The sequence below is a fragment of the Apodemus sylvaticus genome, chromosome 17, assembly GCF_947179515.1.
Source record: "Apodemus sylvaticus chromosome 17, mApoSyl1.1, whole genome shotgun sequence".
NCBI classification, from domain to species: Eukaryota; Metazoa; Chordata; class Mammalia; order Rodentia; family Muridae; genus Apodemus; species Apodemus sylvaticus.
This window is the reverse complement of record NC_067488.1, coordinates 50319281-50340913: the sequence shown is the minus strand read 5'-3', so window position 1 is coordinate 50340913 and position 21633 is coordinate 50319281. Positions and strand designations below refer to the sequence as shown.

Below are 21633 nucleotides of genomic sequence, written 5' to 3'. Positions count from 1 at the left end.
GTAAAGTTGCTTACTGCAAAATTCTATCAACCTGAATTTAATCCCCTATACTTGTAAAACTTAAAGGAGAGGACCAACTCCACAAGCTGTCCTCTATACCCTCTAACCTGGGGGGGAGAGGTATATGCTCTTCTTAAGAATGCACATACAATCAAATACAATGCAAATTTAAAAATAAAAACACATTGAATAAAAGTATTTGCTTATCAAAGTGCATATCACAAATTATGGTTTAAAAAAATGCTGAGCAACAGGTAGAAGCTACAGGATCAGAAATTTCACTTAGCTATAGAGCTAGGACCACCTCAAACTCAGAAATCCGACTGCCTCTGTCTCCTAAGTGCTGGGATTTTAAGGCAGTGTGCCACCACGGCAAGGCTGCACATAAAACTTTTTAAAGTCTATCTTCTTTGTGCTCAGTTTATCTGAAGACATTCCACAATCAATGAGGAATGTTAAGTAGGTTTTTACACTGAATTTGTGTATTCGTGTATGCCAATGCATACCAACTTGCATGCACTTACCATAGTGCATGTAAAGAAGTTAGACGACTGAGTCAAAGACACCAGGCCTGGCAGGTGTCTTTACCAAGACGGTGCTGATTAAGCCAAGGAGCCTGGCCTTTGCCTCTCCATTGTGGAGATTAAAATGCCACCAGAGCTAGCTTTTGTACTTGGATGCTGGGGACTAATAAGTCCCTGTGCTTGTGTGGCAAGCATTTTACCAAATAATCTTTCTTAACCCCCACCCCAACTGCATTTTCATACCAGGATTGGTTCTGTGAGGCCTATAATCCTAGCACTTTGGAAAGAAAAGCAGAATTACCAGTTCCATGCCAGTCACATTCCCACTCTCATGTGACTACCTAGTATTAACTTTAACTAGTAAAGGAAATAAATACTAGGATCACAATAATGTAAATGTTTTTCTTAAGTAGTACCACTTATTCTTTTAAGACATAATCTCACGCCAGGTGGTGGTGGCGCATGCCTGTAATCCCAGCACTCTGGGAGGCAGAGGCAGGTGGATTTCTGAGTTCGAGGCCAGCCTGATCTACAGAGTGAGTTCCAAGACAGCCAGGGCTACACAAAGAAACAAAAACAAAAACAACAACAAAACAAAAAGGACATAATCTCACATATAACCAAGGTTTTCCTTGAAGTTCAATTCCCCTCTTCAGTCTCCCAAGGCTGGATCATAAACATGCACAACCACAACTATGCTTATTTTATGAGTGTTCTGCCTGGATGGATGGGTGTGTACCACTAATATGCAGTGCCTTTCAAGGTCAGTAGGTGGCATTAGAACCCTGCAACTGGAATTAGGGTTGGCTACAACACAGATTCTGGGAATGGTGCCTGGGTCCTCTGAAAGGAGAGAACCAGTGCTTCTAACTACTTAACCTTGCTTATTTAGATTTTAAAGTAGTATTATTTATTCTAAAATAATTATAATACCCATGCCTATACTGAGTTCTGGTGCATTTATAATTGTATCCTTAATCAAAATGAAAATTCATTGAGATTAAGTATGAAAGCCAGTTTACCACAGAACTTTGAATGACACAAAGGAAGTAACAGTGTTTCTAGAAGTTCACAGAAGTAAATAAAAAGTAGATGTTTGTAAGTTGCCTCAGTGTCTATGTTTGTGTTCACATATCTCAATACAAACTGGTATTGTGTCTCAGAATTTCCACCTTCCCATTACTATACTTTCTGTCTCTTGAAGTCTTTTCTCCCCCACCAAACAAAATTAAGTAAGATAGGACTATATTTGTGTCTGCTACCCTGATGTTATTGGATCTCAGTTCCTTTTATAGCTGATAGCTCCTGATGTCCAATTACCTGCCATAATACACTCACTGACCTAACATGAAAAGGCAAAGAAAGGACCAGCTGTTGTAATGCCAGATTGAAACATTCCACCCTGCTGGGAGCTCCTTAAATAGGAATCTATCAATTAAAAAATAGCTTCAGGAAGGTCCTGAAACTGATCAGATTCACTAGATCTCTCACTGCCAGAGTAAGCAAAAGGCTGAGTTCCCCCATAGACAGAAGGTGAGCTACAGCTCTTCTCTCAGAGGAGAAAAGCTTCAAAGAGGCCTCTGAGGTCAGACCAGCTACTCAGAAGCAGCAGAAAGTAGCCAAGCTGCCTGAAAGAGGTTTAGACCAACTGAGGCTTTTGGAAAGGATTTTCTTCAAGCTACAGAGCTGCCTGCAGGCTGTCTAGGTTCCCAGCTATATAACCCTGCTGGATGCACTTTGGCAATACAGTTGTTTTTGAGTCATTTCTTCTCTTGTAATCCCTCAACTCATACTCTGGTAAACACTCTAATAAAGCTCACTAGTTCACCAAATTAGACTTTTGTGATAGTTCTAGTTTAGTCTGTGATTCCCTTTTTTGGTAGTACTCATTGTGTGTTGTGTCTCCCCAGGGAAAGTTGTGACACACAACAGCCAGGAAGGTACAAGCAAAAAGCACCCTCTACCCTACAAAATCCTTCAAAGTTTCATTCTTCCTTTGCTAAAAACTGCCTTGTATGTATTAAATACCTATTAATACTTTGCTGTTAATTTCTGTTGCTGCAGAAAACTAGAAATGTAATAAAATACACATGGACACATTACAAACCAAAATATCAGGGCTGAAGAGATTGCTCTGGCAATTCAAACCACTTGTTCTAGCAAATGACCCATTATTCAAGAATCTACATGGTACCTCACACTGTCCATAATTCCAGATGGAGGGGATCTTCCTCCAGCATTTGGTGTCACTAAGCATACATGTACATGGTGAACATACATACATACATACATGTGAGTAAAACACTCATACATATAAAATAATAACAAAAACAATTAAGTGTAACAAAGAAACAAAGTATTCTACCAGGCAAGTTCAAGCTTGTAATATCAGCATCCAAAAGAATGGGAAAAGAGACCTGAATCTTGAGTTTAAGACCAACGTAAGCTACATAGCAAAACAAAACAAACAAAGCCAGACTTGGTGGAAAAATGAGTATGCCGTGCATATTCAGGTCTCCCTGCAGGCCAGAGGCTTTAGATCCCATGGAGCTATATTTACAGGGGCTTGGGAACCACTATCATAGATGCTGAAAACTCAGATCCATTCTGAATTAAAGATCAGTACAAGCTCTTTTTAACAGCTGAGCTATCATATCTATACAACACACTGTTAATGTAAGATCAAGAACTCTTGGCGCTGGAGATACATGGCTCAGTTAACATAGTTCTTTCCTGACATGCATGACTACCTGGTTTGATCCCCCTGTACCCCATAAACTGAGTGTGGGGTTATTTGCATGAAATCTCAGCATCTGGGAAGCACTGGAAGGAAGATCAGGAAGTTGGCGGCCAGCCTGGGATATTGAGATCCTATCTTTAATAAGAAACTCTCCTAGCCAGGCAGTGGTGGGGCACACCTCTAATCCCAGCACTTGGGAGGCAGAGGCAGGCAGATTTCTGAGTTTGAGGCCAGCCTGGTCTGGAGAGTGAGTTCCAGGACAGCCAGGGCTACACAGAGAAACCCTGTATGGGGGGGGGGGGGGAATAAGAAACTATCCTAATATTATATACAGAAATTTATCACAGATTAGTGCCAAAAGTAAAGTCCAAAAACTGTATTATCACTATTTGGAAGAATGGAATTAACTCTCCTAAAGTAAATACTCACTTGCATGAAGCTCAGAAATATGTCAGGAGGGACTGGTGATCAATCCTAGGTTCTCGTTCATACTAGGCACACTTTCTGCACTGAACCCTGAACTACATCCTAAATGTGGCGAGATCCACCCCCACCATCATCCTCCTGTTTTTTGAGATAGTATCTCACTATGTAGCTCTGGCTATCCTGATACACTGTGGCAAACAAGTTTAATTCAGAGATCCATCCATGTCATGTGGCTCTGGCTCCCAAGTGCTGGGATCAAAAATGTCTGCTACCATGCTTAAGATCTATCTTTTTTTGTCCAATGGTTGTGCAAGCCTTTAACCCTAGTACTCTGAAAGCAGAGGCAAGCAAATTTCTGTGAGTTCGAGGCCAGTCTCATCTACAGCTCCAGGACAACCAGGGCTGTTCAGAGACACTCAAGACCTCTGGAAGAGCAGGCAGTGCTCTAACCGCTGAACCATCTCTCCACCACCCCACCCCCAACTTTTTTAAAAATATATTTTTATTTGTGGGTATGTGTATGTGCTTGATTAGTTTTTCTGCACAATGTGTACACATCCATGTAACTGCAGAGGTCAGAGAGAGTGGGACCCTCTGGAACTGGAGTTACAGACAGTTGTGAGACACTTGTGGATACTAGTAACTCAACCCCAGTGTTCTGCAAGAATAGCAGTGTAGTAAACACACACAAGCATACTCTCACACAGAGGCACTTTAGTAGAAAAAATGAATTCTCTGCCTAAATAGTGTTAATAACTACTATCTAAAAATTGTACTTTTTATAAGGAGACTACAAGGATAATATGGATTCTAAAAGGAGGTAAAAATATTCCAACAATTAGAGACCAGAAAGATTAGGAATTCATAGACCACAATTTGGAAGAATCATGAAGGTACAAGATACTACTAGTCCAGTATAAATATATTTTCTATAAACTTAATAAAGGATCTTATGACTTAAACCAACACATTAGATCTTTGGCAAATAAAATACAAAAATCAACAAAATAAACTCTTCCTACATCACTAAAATGGACAAAAGGGCACTATATACACAAACACAAACAGTACTCACCTTAAGTGGCTGGGGGCCTCTCAATCCTGGTTGTCCTCCCATCTGAGGAGAGCCCTGCTGTAGTGGCTCAGTCAATAAACTGCCAGCATTGCCCATGCCTGGGTTTGGGTACTGCATGTTTGGCCGTCCCCGGCCTGCTCCAATGGAACCATTCATGACTTGATTGGGCATTATCCCTTGTCCATTGCCTGCAGCCAACATTCCAGGATTCATGCCAGCATTCATCCCTGTGTTCATTCCCATGGCAGGCTGATTCACTGGACTGTTCATCATACCTGCTGTAGACTGAGTAGGACCTTGACTTGGTCCACTACTGCCCATCCCCATGTTGGGAGAAGTCAAGCCTGTCTGTGCCATTGGACTTTTGACCATGCTATTTATCAAACTTAATCCAGGGCTGTTCTGTTGGGCCTGGCTGGCCATAACTTGGCCTGGTCCACCAACTCCCATATTGAGGTTAGGGGAACTACCAGACCTTAGCAGTTCTGACAGCTGTTTATGTTTAGAAGCTGCATCTTGTGCTATGCCAAGACTTGTCTGAAGTTGACTAATATCGCCACCATTGGTTAGTCCCAATTCGGTCGAGTTGATTAGTTCATCTGGTAAGTCATGTTCCAGGTCAAACAGTGAACCAAAATCTAAAAACAAATAGAGAAGATAAAGGTTAAATGTGACACAAACAAAATCAGAAGCTCCTAAGACAATTTAGTTCTCAGCATAAATTAATTACATCTACAACTCTCCAAAGAAAACTAAATGTTTACTTTATTGAAGCTTTTTTATATACTAAAATAGTATTTTTTTTTAAAAGGCTAGTTTTGGTTAACCAAACAAGCTATAAAACTTAAGAACTGGCCAGATATGGTGGGCACATGCCTCTAATCCCAGGACTCAGAAAGTAGAGGCAGGCAGATTTCAGTGAGGTTGGGGCCAGCCTGGTCTACAAAGGGAGCCCAGAACAGCCAGGGTTTGTTACACAGAGAAACCCTGTCTTGAAAAACAAAACAAAACAACAACAAACAAAACCCAACCCCAAACCTAAGAACTGAGGCATAACACTAAGCAAAAATAGGACTGAATGTTGGCACAATACCTACCAAATGAGAAGTAGAAAACAGTACTAATGCTCACTAGAAGGCATGCTGGATCAGAGAGACTACTCACTAGAGAATGGCACTTGCAGCTAAGCCTGACAACCTGAGTTTATGCCCCAGAACCCTAATAAAGGAATAAAGAAGAGAACTGATTCCTATATGCTGTCCTTTGACTTTCACACCCACAGGGATGACCCACAAAGACATGGACACAAACTAAATGTAAAAAGTTTGTTTTCATAAAAAAATTTATGTTTGTACCAACAGAGATCAGAAAAGAACATTTTCCCTGAAGATGGAATTAGAAGTAGTTGTGAGCTGCCTAACATGGGTGCTGAAAGCTGAACTTAGACCTGTGGAAAGGCAGGAAATGCTTGGAACCACCGAGCCTTCTTCCCAGCCCTTTGATAATTTTTTTTAATGCTAATCTAAGTTCAGCATGCCTAGAGCCCTAGCACTTGGGAGGGCGAAGAAAGAACAGGCTTACTTGGCTACAGAATGAAATCTTGACTCAAAAAACCCTCCAACTTTTGAAATTAAATTGGGCAATGTCAGTGTTCCTTAGAAAGTTAAAATGAAAACTAAGTACTATAATACATACACAACCAACACAAGTCTGGATGCAGCAGAATAGAATCAACTAAGTGTGAGCCACAGGTGAGATGGGATGTCTACCACGGTTGATCACTTCTCATATCACAAGTACAGCCTTTACTAGTGAAGTGAATTTGGTTACATATTCATATCCTACACAACAGTTTGCTTTAACCAAAACCTAGCCAGAAAGTGTTACAAATAATGCTTCTGGGTACCATTATTTGCAAACAGCCACTCTCTACCTCAGCCAAGAATTATAGTACGTATTACAGATTTTGACTCCTCAATATTGGCACTTTAGCATTTTATACCAGCAAATGCTTTACTGTCTGGCAAGGGGAGAGTATCTTAATGATTCTTAACATACTCAGATACTTTTCTCTGCATTTAACTGCAAAACTGCACCAAGCACGAGTATTAGTGTAGCCCATAGTTACAGCAGGCTCCCTATAATTTCAGCACTTGAGAAGTGGAGGCCAGATAAGGAGTTCAAGGTCATTCTAGACTATAGGAGACAAGGCCTCAAACACCAAAGTTTCCAGACATCACCTTATTGTCCTGTCTTAATGCTGAAGTGTTTTGAGTTTTCCTTCCTTTAAGGTTTCCAAATAGTTTCCACATGGAAAAAGCATTAATGGAAACAGCATAGTGGTGAACACCTGTAAGCCCAGAAATTGGAAGATACAGACAAGGAGATCCTGGGTTCAAGGCTAGCCTGTTCTACAGGAGATCTTATAAAAAACACAGTAGTGTGGGCTAGAGAAATGATTCAGTAGTTAAATTGTATGTAGATCTCTTGCAGAGGGCTAGAATTCAGTTACCAGTACCCAAACTGGGTAGCTCACAAATGGCCTCCTGAGGTATCCACATTCTCAAGGATAACCATACCACTCACATAAACACACAATTTAAAAAACAAAAAACAAAAAAAACCCAATTCTTAAAACAAAATACAGGGGCTAGGGAGAAAGCTCAGCAGTTATAAAAGAGCACTAATTGTTCTTCCAGAGGACCCAGGTTCGAATCATAGCACCCACATCTATTTGCAACTTTAGGATCTGACACTCTGACATAGGCACACATGCAGGCAAACACCAATGCACATAAAATATAAAGAAATAATTTTAAAAATACATTAATGGGTATTTAATAATTAAATATACTTGAACCTACACAATCAAAAATGAGTCCAGGCTAGAAAAATGGCTCAGTAAGTACACATGCTTGCTGTACAAGCTTCAAGACTGGAGTCTAGATTCCCAGAACCTGTAATCCCAGTGGGAAGGAGACAGAGATAGGGAATACCAAAACCAAGCTGCCAAACTGATCAGATCCAGTTCCCAGTCAGGTTAACTTAGTCAGGTTAGACCTTAATATAAAAAAAAAGCAGAGTATGATCAAGGAGGATACCCCAAATCAACCCCAGACCTCCACATATACACATCTACATGTATAACCACATGGAGGCTACTAGATACACCACATATACATACATACATACATATGATAAGAGTTAGTCCACTTCTAATACTTCTAATACACTTTCATGACCCACTTGACTCAATCTTAATTAGTATTTTATAACTCTTTCTCTAAATATGCCTTTATTTCTCTCTGGGATGTAAATTCATTTGGGCAGGGTTTCAAGTATTCAAGGATAGTCTGGAATTCTCTATGAGGATAATCTTGAGCTTCTGTTTCCCCTGCCTCATCGCAGGGATACTGAGATTACAGTTGTGTTACCATCACTTCTCATTTTAGTTGGTGCTAGAGATTTAACACAGGGCTTCGTGCATACTAGGCAAGCAGGCTAACAGAGCTGGAGTCTAGATTTTTTCTTTTACTTTCTTCTTTTAAAGAATCTGACTGACCCTTCTACCACAAACACATAATAAACCATGCTCAGAAGACAGTGAGCACAGCTATTACAGAGGATGTAAGCCACACAATTCATGAGTCTCAGAACCATTTGTAACTCCAGTTCCAGGAGACCTTATCGTCTGCTGCCTCCAAAAGCAGCACATTCATGTATACAAACCCAAACACCAATATACAGATAATGAAAACATACAAAAAATTAACTTTAAAAAACCCATGGATAATCTGAAACATAAATTTTGAATGAAAGTGATCTAAAGCTACCATACAAAAATTGCCTAATATACTAATACTTTTTTCATTACATCCTTGATACTTATATAATTGAGATTTTAAATATTTTTTTTACTTTCCACTAGAATATCCAAGGAAATAGTCTATTATCAGCATATTGAACATAGTGAAGGAACTAAGATAACCTTCAACTACTTATTATTTATACATCATAAATTATGGAGATAAATTATCAAAAATCACAAAATCAACATAGTAATAAAAATAGCAGGGGTAGTCCACTAAGATGGCTCAGCTAGTAATAAAGGCAGGTGACGTCTGACAAGTCTGATAATGAGCTGATCCCTCTACCATCATGGTAGAGAGGTAGAGAGAACCACTCAGAATCACACAAGTTGTCCTGTCTTAGCACAAACAAATAACACCAGGAAAAAAAACTTAAGGGCTAGAAATTCAGCTCAGTTGTTAGAGGACATGTTTCAAAAGCAGAATGTGTGGATTCCCTTCCAAGTTCCAAACAAAACTAGTCTTGAGGGGGAGTGCTAGATAACTCAGCAGCAGAGAATACCTACTTCTCATACAGAATTCCAGGATAGGTCTCCTACTTCTATGTATGTGCTTGGTACAGGCCTTTAATCCCAGCTCTTAGGAGGCAGAGGCAGGTGGATCTCTGAGTTCAAGGCCAGCCAGGAAGAGACCCTCTCAAAAAATCAAAACAAAATAAATTAATAAATTGCAGGGGGTAGGAAAGATAGCTCAGAAGTTAAAAGCAATGGTTGTTCATACAGAAAAACCAATTTAATTTATGGCACCAACATGGTAGCTCAAAATCATCTGTAACTAAAATTCCAGAGGATCTAAAACCTTCTTCTGGCACTGCACACTCATGATACTCAAACATCCACAGGAGTAAAATGCCCATACACACAAAAGAAAAATAAGTGAACTAGCAAGTGAACTAGGAAAATCTCTTCCTTTTTGGGGGGTGGGGTGGGGAAGTGTTCAAGACAGAGTTTCCCTGAATAGCCCTGGCTGTCCAGGAACTCACTCTGAAGATCAGGCTGGCCTCAAACTCAGAAATCTGTCTGCCAGTTGGGTGGTGGTGGCGCACGCCTGTAATCCCAGCACTCTGGGAGGCAGAGGCAGGCGGATTTCTGAGTTCGAGGCCAGCCTGGTCTACAGAGTGAGTTCCAGGACAGCCAGGGATATACAGAGAAACCCTGTCTCGGAAAAAAAACAAATCCAAAAAAAAAAAAGAAAAGAAAAGAAATCTGTCTGCCTCTGCCTCCAAGTGTTGGGATTAAAGGCATGCGCCACCACTGCCTGGCTGTTATTTACTTATCTTTACTTAACTATAGACACCAGGGACCTTGCCATGGAAACCCAGTTAGCCTCAAATTCAGAGCTGCTTGCCTCTGCCTTCTGAAGGATGGGTGGTAAAAGCCGGAGCCTACGCAGATCTCTTGAGTTCTAGGCCAGCTTGGTCTACAAAAATTTCTTAGGACAGCTATTCTGCTCTCAGGTCCTCTCCCTGCAATCAGAACAATCTTTCATCAACCATTTTTTTACTCCTACAGTTTTTGCTGTGAAAATCTAATAATGGCAAACTCCTTACTATGTTTGTCTTATCTGCTTTCAACTCCATAAAAACATCCAACCACACAGTATACATTCTAGCCACATCATTTGTATTTATGTAGAATATCCTTCTGCATGTGTAACAAAAGCTAAGTAAGTACTTCTAGCCCTAATCACTTTTGTTAAGATGCACGTTTTGTTATATGAATTTTCCCAGCAATATCCAAGACCTATGTCTGAAATCTGAAATAGCTCTATCAGCTACCTTTTTTTGGAGGGGCAGAGGAGCAAAGGTGAGGGAGGCAGTATTCATCCAGGCCTACAGGTTTGTGTAGGTCTGGCTGTTCTGGAACTCAATCTGTAGACCAGACTGGCCTAGAACTGACAGAAATCCACCTGCTTCTGTGTCCCAGTGTTAGAATTAAAAGTGTGTACCACCATTGCCTGGGCCCCTCCCTATCAGGTACCTTTAAAAATTACCAGTGCATTGTTTGTAAGGAAACTTTATGTCTATGTATACCACCTTAGCAGATCCTACACTCAAGAGCAGAATCTTGGTTCATCTTTACATTCCAAATGCCTCATCTTTGGTAAATATTCAGTAACTGCTAGCTACAAAGGAACAGACATCAAATATAGACAGTGTCTTTCTGAATTCAGAAGAAACTTCCAATTGTCCTAGTTTTAACTGACTCCCCTAGTATAGCCATTTGTTCATACAATACATACATACACCCCCAAAGACTTCTCTTCCTACAATCTCTTAGTAAATAAAATTACCCACTCATCTTCCCCAACTTGAAACTTAGAAATTCTTCAGATTTCTCCACTTGGCTACTTATACTAAAATCAATACCAAGTTATATCTTGGCCACCTAGCTTTCCAACCTTACCACTTTTTTCCATCTTCTGTGATAAAGACCACACTTACTAAAGCCAGAATCCTTAAATCTTACTTCTCTTACTGCTTTTTCCCAAGTCTTACTTCATTTTAATATCTTAAGTATAACTCTACACCCATGTAAATGACTAAATGGACAACTTCTATAAGCATTGTTAGCCACGTTCAACCCCTTGATCACCTCGAACAACATCTTACTATCCCTCTAGTCGAGTGGGGTTTACAAGTTATTGGAATGGCCACTTTCCAGCCTCATGCACTTCCCTATTTCAGCCAAGGGGCATCATATGTGTATAATTATGTGTAAGATATCAAGATTCCACAACAAAGACACAAATTTCTCACAGACACCCACCAGTGTCTGTGACCTAGGCTTTATATTCACCCGTTCCTATCTATACTTCCCAAATAAATGCTAGCCACACCAGACTTTTCCATTGTCAGTCTTCTACTCTGTATCCGTAAATTCTGAGAAGGGAAAACAAAAATGTGTGTTTGAACATCGAATGTTTCATAAACCAAGCAAGCATAAATGCCCAGCATATAAGAGTATAAAAAACATTAGACCAAAAGACAACTGCCATCTTGTTAACACTTTGTTCTAATACTCTGAGTTGTAGTTCACAAGCTAACTAACATAACAGTAGGCCATGAAGTTCATCAAGGGGGTAGCAATCAGTGCTTTGAAAAACCTACACTAAATACCTGAATATTGTGGCACATCTTAATCCCAGCACACGAGGAGGCTACAGCATAGCCAGGCAGTGGTGCCGCACGCCTTTAATCCCAGCACTTGGGAGGTAGAGGCAGGCGGATTTCTGAGTTTGTGGCCAGCCTGGTCTACAGAGTGATTTCCAGGACAGCCAGGGCTATACAGAGAAACCCTGTCTCGAAAAACCAAACCAAACAACCAAACAAAGTGCTTGCTACTAAAGACCTGAGTCTGAGCGCCCAGCACCCACGGAAAAGCCAAGTCTTCCCAACCCTAGGGAAGTAGGCAGAGGAGGATCCCTGAGTCCTGCTACCCAGCCTATCTAGCCTAAACAGTGAGTTTCAGATTCAGGGGGCTCCCATCTCAAAAACTAGGGTGAAGTGTGATTATAGAAGACAGCCAAAAATCACCCACTGGTCCACACATACAAACACACATGTACACACACAGTAAGTTTTACACTGTAACCAAGGTTTCTGGCTCTACATTTAAATGTAGTTCTCAATCCTTAAGTGTTAATGGCTCAGACCTGTGATCCTGACCCATAGGTAGGGTTTTAAAGTTTGAAGTTAGAGTTACAGTACAAGACTCTGTCACTCACATATGTACTTATGTATGTCTTGATGTGATAAAAGAAAACTAAAAAGAACTACATTTTTCTTCCTCTTTATAGGAAAATATCTTTTAGATGTGTGGTGGTGGACCATTCAGGAAGCAGAAAAAAAAATCAGATCTCTTAAGTTCTAGGCCAGCCTGGTCTGTAGCATGAGTTCTAGGGCAGAAAGGCAAGGGTTACACAAAGAAAAATCCTGTCTCAAAAAAAGGGGGGAGCAGGGGGGAAGGTATCTTTTGGACGGGGCAAACAGAAGCATTTTAAAAGAATTCAAAGGAGTCTGAGTTACTGTGCTTTTACAGTGAGTTCCAGGCCACCTTGTAGTGCAGAATGAGCCTTTGTCTCTAAACAACAAAAACAGTGCCTGAAGAGATGGCTCAGCAGTCAGTACTTACTGCTACTACTAGGGTTCAATTCCTAGCACCCACATGGTACCTCATAACTGTCTGTAACTCTAGTTCCAAAGAATCTAATACCCTCTTCTGGTCTCCATGGGCATACACACACAGTGTGCATATGCACATGTAGGCAAAACACTCACATAAATAACAAATAATCAAATAAAATTAAAAAAAACTTAAAATACAGTAAAACTCATCTAGACTAGCAAATAAAAATTGAAAAACTGAAAAAAAATAGTAATCACTAAACTTATGGAAAAAGAATCCTATCTTGAACATTATCAATAAGAACAATTTGATTTTCATTTGCTTCTTATACTGTTAATAAATACCAACTAGTTTTTAATTATTTAGATACAAAACATTGTGTGGTAGCAAGCATATCCAGCAGTGCTTTGGTTGATTTTCTTAGAACAAACCCTCACTCTAATCTAGCCCAGCCTATAAAACTTGCAGTTTCATGCTTCCAATGCCCAAATGCTAGGATTAGAGGTGCACCACGATTAAGTCTGATGTTATTCTTAGGTTTACTTCTGCTCCAATATTCTTATAGTGTTAGAAGACTTACTCTTTAGGTGGGTGATAATAAAAGTCTCCTACAAGACTTACATGATCACTACCTCTCTACACTCTTAAGCCCTTCCCTTTGTCTTTATCCATTTTATCTGTATGTCCACTAAAAGAAAAGTCTCACATGGTGGAGTTGGCAGTAACTAGTTAACACTTCATGCTGCACACATTGCACAACCTCAAATGCTGTCCTGACTTTTACTTTTCTTCTGTCCCAGGATCATTTATGTAGCAGTATCACTTTGAAGCCCAGGCTAGATTCTAACTAGAAATAATTAATCTCAGCTGGGTGGTGGTGGTGCACGCCTGTAATCCCAGTACTCAGGGAGGCAGAGGCAGGTGGATTTCTGAGTACGAGGCCAGCTTGGTCTACAGAGTGAGTTCCAGGACAGCCAGGGGTATACAGAGAAACCCTGTCTCGAATAAATCAAAATAAAATAAAATAAGATAAAATAAAATAAAATAATCTCATCCTCCTAGAGTTTTAGGACTACAGTTTTCCTAAGCATTGTATAGAACATTCTCACTTATTCCTTACCACACACCCCTATAACAGTGGGCACAACAGTTAAGAAAGATGAACTGTAAGTTGGTTCAGTTAATAAAGGCAGGGAACTCTCAGCTGTAGAAGTCTGACTCTAATTCCCACTCTTTCACCACTCATCTTTGCTGTTCAGTAGGTTTTTGCTTTGTTTTGTTGAGCCTGGCTCTCACGATGTGTTCTTGGGTGACCTAGAACCTGCTATGTAGACAGACCATCCTAGTCTCAAAATTATCTTCTCAACAAAACTATGGATTGTTCTTTGAGGTATTTAAAAAGAACGTGTTATTTAAAAACAAATTTCTTATGTGGAGCTGGAGAAATGGCACAATGGTTAAGAGCACCTACCTACTGCTCTTACAGAAAAATCTGGGTTCAGTTCCAAGCACACACCTGACAGCTCCAGTCTCGGGGATCCACACCCTCTTCTGATCTGAGGGCACCAGGTACATCCATGGCATATACATGCAAGCAAAATACTCATATACAAAATACATCTAAAAATAAAAAAGTGAAAAAAACCATACCAAATTGCTAAGAGGCTTAACTAATCAGTATTTACTCTCTTAGCTCTCCATTGTGTCTATATGTGCTGTTCATCACCGCATGCATGTGGTGGTCAGAGAACAACGCTGTAGAGTTGGCTCTTTTTACTTTTTATATAGGTTCTCCAGACTGAATTCAAATGTACAGGACTGCACAGCAAGCACTTTTACCCACTCAGCCATCTTAGCAGATGCATTTTATACTCTTTTAAGGAAACGAGCAACAGAAAAATATGCATCAAGATTTCAGAAACTACTAGCCACTGCATGAAAAAAAGTAGTCGTTTGCCTCCCCTTCTCCCTCCCCACCAAATCATTGTTTTCATTTATGTTTTGAGGTAGGTAGGGTCTTGCGAAGGCTGAGCTCAAACACTCAATGCTCCTTGCCATAGCCTCCTGACTGCTGATATTATTTATAGGTGTGTACAAATGATCTTACCCAACTCATTTTTGTGTCATCCTTATGCAGGGGCCATGCTAATATTCTCTGTACTATTTCAATCTTAAGTCTATGTGTGGCCAAAACAAGCACAAAATTAAATGTTTGGTTTGTTTTAATCTTTGGTATAAATTGTTTCACTAAAGTTTCTCACACTTACAATAGTTTCACGCAGGTATAATGCAGCGTGCCTGTAGTTCTAGCTACTAAGGAGGCTTAACTGGAAGGTTGGTTGAACCCTAGAGTTTTCAGACCATCTAGGCAACACAGCACGACATCTCCATCTTGAAAGTTACAAAAAAACAAAAAACAAAAAAAAGGACTAAATGAAAACTATTTCCTATTTCTCATTAATTAATTGTTGGGTATTACAAACTGGCAAAATGACATCTGAATTTTTCTGTAAACTTACCACAATACATTTAGTATGTTTATGAATACCACTCTGCATTCAAAGTATTTCAAATTATTTTCTTCAAGTTGAATAGACAAGAGGTAGAAAACTAAATGCTAAAGGGCATTAGCCCTCTTCTCCCTCTCCATCACCAATTCCCCAAACACAAGCTCCAGATGTGGTAAGCGCCCATATTCTTTGTTTTTTTTTTTTCCTTCTCTGTGTAGCCCTGGCTGTCCTGGAACTCACTCTGTAGACCAGGCTGGCCTCGACCAGGACCACCCGGCTCAAGCGCCCATATTCTTAACATCACTGTCAACCAAACAATTTGCTTGAAGGTCGAGCACTGAATTTACAAGGCCTTGAGAAATTTAAGGTATGGGGCAAAGTGTTTTGCTATATTTCACCAGTCAGCACAGCAACCCCTTACTAAACCATGGGGTTGGTTATTCAACCTATCTGATTTTAAAGTAGCTCTACTATACACATTTTGCAACAAAAATCAAAACAAGAATCAAACAAACAAAACCCTAAAGCATAACGCCAAGTTCTGAGCAAAAACAAAATAAAACAACTCCACAGGCATATTCTGAGTAGGAAAGTAAGTTATTTACTTTATACAGCCATATCTTGAGAAAAACTTATATTTAAAAAATGTGTGGCTTACCCCTGTAATCCCTCACTGGAGAGGCAGGGGAACAAAACGCTGTAGCAAAACAATCATCTTTACCAGTTCTCTAGTGCATACATTAACCTAGTAGTTAAAATTCAAAGTAAACTTCATACACTGTGCTTTTAGTGCCTCTGAAACTGGGGTAGAGAGATTGGTTTGGGACATCAATCCAAGCCAATTCAGTTATCCACACAGTAGGGCTACAGAAAGAAATCTTTACCCTACTGAATTGTGATTAAGTCCTAAAACTGTTTACTTCTTTACACCTCTTAAGTGTTAAGTGATTTCCAAGTAGTGACAAAATGTTCACTGAGCAAGAAAGAAAAAGATCACACTCATCACTCCATCACTAAAGATCAGCAGATATGCCGGGCGGTGGTGGCGCACGCCTGTAATCCCAACACTTGGGAGGCAGACTCTGAGTTCGAGGTCAGCCTGGTCTACAGAGTGAGCTCCAGGACAGCCAGGGCTAAACAGAGAAACCCTGTCTTGAAACACCCCCCCCAAAAAAAGATCAGCAGACATAATCAGTTCAACAAGTATTCAAAAACTTACCTATTAACTTCTGTGAACAATTTTATATACATATATATAAAAAGTTTACAAATAGCTTTTATGGTCTTCTAGGGGAGAAAGAATAGAAGAAAGTTAACTTTTAAGCAGGACAATTAGAGGCAGAAACAGACAGATCTCATGGTCTTCATAGTGAGTTCACAGACTCTTAGAGCTACACAATTAGACTCAAAAAAAAGAAAGAAAAAAAGAAAAAAAATACTGAAATGCAAACATTGAAGTACAAAAACAAAGACAGAAGAAAAACAGAAAGAAGGGAAAAGGGAAGGCAGACTTCTATTGTTTCCTGTTTCAACAGAAAATTTGAACCTAAATCAAGTCACTGGACTCACCCTGGCAATTTCATAATGTACCTGGGGTCCTCTTAATTCTGCATTGCCACTTAAATCCAAAAGTTGGCAGAACTGGTGGTTCACACCTTTAATCCCAAGCACTAGGGAGGCAGAAGCAGACAGATCTCTGTAAACCCAGGGCCTACATAAGGAGTTTCAAGACAGCCAAGCTGGCTGTTACATACAAAAACTGTTTTGAAAAACCCAAAAAGAAAATTAAAAAAAGGGGGGAAGGCAAGGGAGTTTACAAGCTGGGTTAAATACTTATCTATTTTGTGATACTTCAGAGCTTACCAACTCAGATTTAGCTGCTTTCTGGTTTTGTTTTGGTTTTTTTTTTTAATTTGTTTTTTTTTTTTTTGAGACAGGGTCTCTCTGTGTAGCCCTGGCTGTCCTGGAACTCACTCTGTAGACCAGGGTGGCCTCGAACTCAGAAATCCACCTGCCACTGCCTCCCAGAGTGCTGAGATTACAGGCGTGCACCACCACCGCCCGGCTGATTTAGCTGCTTTCTTATAAAGAAAATGCATTCAAATATTTGATAGGTATATATACACTACACAGTTTATAAGCATAGTTTACTTTTTTAAAAGTTTGTAGAGTCGGCTGAAGAGATAGTTCAGCAATAAAGACAATGGCTACTCTTCCAGAGGACAGGGGTTCAAATTCCCAGCACCCACATGGGAGCTCACCCCTGCCTATAACAATAGTCACCGGAGATACAACACTATCACTTAGACATACATACATATATCTAAAATACCAATACGCATTTAAAAAATTTTTTTAGGTTTTTGGCCAGCTGTAGGTAAAATTAAAATCTGGCACAACAACCAACTTTCATATTTATAAAATACCCATCTTAAAAATCAAAATGCAAGTCTTTAATCAATAATCTTTAATCCCAACACTCAGCAGGCAGAGACAGATAGATCTTTTATTATGAGTCCACATGAGTTCCAGAACAACCAAGGCTACAACTCTGCGGGGAGGGAGGGAGAGAATGATCAAATAAAGACATTGTAAGTTTTAAACGTAAAATGCTTCCTTACAAGTTGCCTAAAAATGTGTTGGTATCACATGTTTCTGGATCCAAAGAACTACCAAAATGTAATGGCACCCTCACAGTAAATTCATTCCCCCAGCCCTGACAAAACAAAAGAAAACTAGGCTGGCATAATTTAAATTATATACCTGTTGGGCTTGGTGGCACACACCTTTAACCCCACTGTAGAAGGGCAGAGGCAATCATTTCTCTAGACTGTAGGCCAGTCAGGGCTAGGTAGTGATACTCTGTATCAAATTTTAAAAAAAGAAAGAAAGAAAAAAGAAACAAACAAGCCAGTCCTTGTGCCACAGGCCTTTAATCCCAACAAACAGGAGGCAGAGGCAGGAGGCTCTCTGTGACTTTGAGGCCAGTCTGATCAACATGGCGAATTCTATGACAGTCAGAACTACAAAATCCTGTCTCAAAACCTAATAAAACAAGCCTAACTAAATAAAATTTTAAAAAAGCAAAAATTTAGCTCTCACTACAATGTTAAGAGAAAAGTTACTAATATCAATACAACACTTAGCACTAAGAATAAATCAATCTCAGTACTGAATTTTGTTTCACATTTTAAGGCTAGAAAATGGTGCAGGTCAGTGGAGGTACCTGCCTTTAATCCCAGCATTTGGGAGGCAGAGGCTAATGATCTGAATTCCAAGACATCTAGGTTTACACAAAGAAAACCCCAGCCCCTCCCCCAAAAAACTCCAGTACTGGTAAAGACATGCAAAGCAAGTTTTGCTTTTTTTTTTAACCATGAAAGTTAGCCAAAAGCTATACAATTTTGCAAAATACATATATCAAAGAATGCACTAGTCCACCTGAACAGAAATGTAGGAACAGACTTTAAGTCACTCAAATCAGAACATCAAAATTTTCATTTTAAAAAGTTTTCCATACAGTGTTTCATGTTACTGGCTATGTCAAATATGGTAACTTGTGAACATGTTACAGAAGTACATTTATTATGGAGGCAGGGGATGAAACAAAAATCCAAAGGGAAATGTGTCTATAAAATTAATTTCAAAGACATACTTTTAAAAAAATTCTAAGACTACAGAAACTTTGCAGCTGAATGCTCACATATAACTAAAGTTAGAGCCTTAGAACTTCCCAACTGTTGCAGGTGAGCAAAACTCCCGGTTCATAATACAGCTGCTAAAAAAGCAGAGGAAAGCGCTAGTTCTATCTTATTTTCATGCCTTAATATAAATTCTACTCAGAAACATGGCCCACACATTCTCTACAACTTGCAGGGTACATTTAACTCCATTAGACACTCTCTTTGGCAGATGGAGGGATGTTGAGCCTGTTCTCTGAGTTAAAGGGATGCTTGTAGTAAGGGGGAATATCTTGTGGACTGTCGGATGACCGACCAGTCATTCTTCTTCATTATCCTGGCCTCTCAAACAAGTCAGACAGCAAAAAAGGACCAGGTCAGTGATCATCAGAATAACACTAAACTAACAGTAAGCAGGAAAAATAACAGACGATGGAAAGTCTCCCTGCAGGTCTCCTAACAAAGGGGCTGACTAAAGAAAAGAATTCCTTGATCTTGTAAACTAAAATTGCAAAGGTCCAAAAAGCAAAGCAAAACAAAACAAACATAGAGGCACAAAACCTACTTTACGTTTTTAAACTTGTACAATCACTTTAGTTGAAAGTTCATGACTAGGACTCTTTCAACTTATTATCTCCATTTCTAAGTACCTAATTCCAGAAAGGCTTCATCTTTTCTCTTTCCCATCTAAATAAGAAAGTGACAACAAACTGCAAAGGAAATGCCTCACATTTCCTCACCTGAACACACAGTTCGAGACATTTTGATTTCGTGGCAAATGGGTATAAAATAAACTGCGGTCCATCCTGATTCTTATGGCAAGGATGGGAGAGAGGACTTAAGAATAGTATTTTGCTGAACTTTACGTTACACTTAAGACCTTGGAAGGCACATACCAAGATTTGTCTTCCACCCCCATTCCTTAACAGAAAATCTGCTTCACAGGAGCAAAAATCATTAAGGGTGGGAAAACAGAGGAAAAAGAATTAAGTGCAACAGGGGAGAAAGATTTGAAATCCCTCATTCACCAGTAACAAAAATAGTAAAAGTGCATAAAAGCCCTTCCACACAATTGCACCGGCATCTCCCAAATTAAATTGCATGGAGCCAACAATAAAGGTCCATGCAGCTCCCACTTCCAAGCTCTTAATTCCAGAACACACAACGATCTGACATGACATAGTGTTGCAATGAATGTATCAGAAGGCAGAGAAAATGGTTGGGCTACTGGACGTCTTCGACCAGTCCATTCAAAAACCTTTAAAATTAAACACCGGCAGGGGAAATGGGAAAAGATACACAGAAATACCCTAGAATGAAGGTGCAGCGAGCAGAAAAGACGAAGGGAACTATGGCAGACCGGGAGTCCCAAGACTAACCTGTGCCATCGCTGGCGGACGCCGAGAGGGCCGGAGATGAGAGTTTAGGCCGCTTGGCTGAAGGCGGCCCGGGTTCCACCACATTCTCGGCCATTTTTAATTCTTTCGGAGATACAACCGAGGAAAAACGAGAATCCTGAGAAAATCTCTTCTTCGAAACGGGGTCCCCGCCCCGCTCCTAAGGGTGGGCTCCGGAGCTCCGCCGCCACCCAAGAGGGGTGGGGGAAGTTCCTTTTTCTCTTCGCCTGGTTGCGGTGGCCGGAGAGGGATGCGGACTCAACAGAAATGGTAGGGGCAAGTGCGAGGGGCCGGGCCTAACCCAGGCCGGGAGGAGGGTACAGCAACACTGATCCCACGAGCACGTCCGCTGCAGCGAATTCTCGTGAACTCACAGCTCTACAGTCGCAGTCCCCAGCCCGCCACTGTGAGCCCCTGCCCAACCGAGGTCTCTCGGAGCTCTGCCGCCGCCATCAGCTTCTTCCTCCTCGGCGCTGTCCTCCTCCTTCTCATCGCCACAAGGAGGCGGGGGCGAAAAAGGGGGAGAGGAGGAGGCGACCAGAGACACTCACCTCCTCCCGGTGCCCCCTCCCGGGCCTGCGCCCCCACCCTGAGAGCCCTCCTCCTCCTCCTCCTCCTGCCGCTGCGCTCCGCGCCGCCGCTGCCGCACCGGCCCCTAATGGCCGCACTGAGCTCACCCGAGCCGAGAGCCAGACTGGCGCCGGGGCTGCCTCACATCGCGCAGCAGAGAGCGGAGGCGCAGCGACAACGCCGAGCTTGGAGCTCGCCGGCCCGGAGGGCCAGGGGGGCCGGGCCGAGCGGGGCCGCCCGCCGGCAAGCCCGCGCTGACGCCAAGCCCACCGACGCGGCCTCTCCGCGCGCCGCGCTCTCCGCCTCCACTCGCAAGCCCGTGGAGGAGAAATTAGTACGGCCGCCTCTCTGGCCCTCACCCCCGGGCAGCCAGGTGCCGGGAGCTCCCGCCCCCCCCCCCGGGGGCTCGGCTCGGGGGCCGCCTTGGACGGCGGGCAAAGGCGCCGCGGGGCGCGGGGTTATGTAATGGTCCCCCCTTAGGCGTCGACGCCGGCCCGGGCTGCGGTAGGGGTGTGTGCGAGCAGGGGGCTAAGGGTCGCCTCAGCCTTTGCGCCCCGGGCCCCCAACCACTGTCTCGGTCGCGGCCGCTGCTCTCCGGCCAGGTACCCTCCGCACTCCCTGCTCGCGCAGTTCGCACTCAGCCGAGCGTCCCGCTTGTCCCACTCTCGCCTGGTCCCTCTCGCTCTCTCCTCCCCCCCCACCCCCCCACAGGCTA

The 21633-nt window shown here is 41.6% G+C and overlaps 1 protein-coding gene and 1 non-coding gene across 3 annotated transcripts in view; both read right to left on the bottom strand.

Moving 5' to 3' along the window:
- Ep300 (E1A binding protein p300) overlaps nt 1–20927 on the bottom strand; it is a 66833-nt gene extending 45906 nt beyond the window's left edge. For both annotated transcript variants that reach the window (XM_052161678.1, XM_052161679.1), the window contains exons 1-2: nt 20331–20927; nt 4766–5403 (exon numbers count right to left, since the gene is read on the bottom strand). In XM_052161678.1, the coding sequence (XP_052017638.1) occupies nt 4766–5403; nt 20331–20424 (732 nt within the window). In that variant the 5' untranslated portion in view covers nt 20425–20927. The remainder of the gene's footprint in view (nt 1–4765; nt 5404–20330) is intronic.
- LOC127668304 (U6 spliceosomal RNA) lies at nt 14854–14961 on the bottom strand. The gene has a single exon (XR_007974075.1). It is a non-coding gene; the product is annotated as a U6 spliceosomal RNA (small nuclear RNA).
- Nucleotides 20928–21633: the final 706 nt, after the last annotated feature.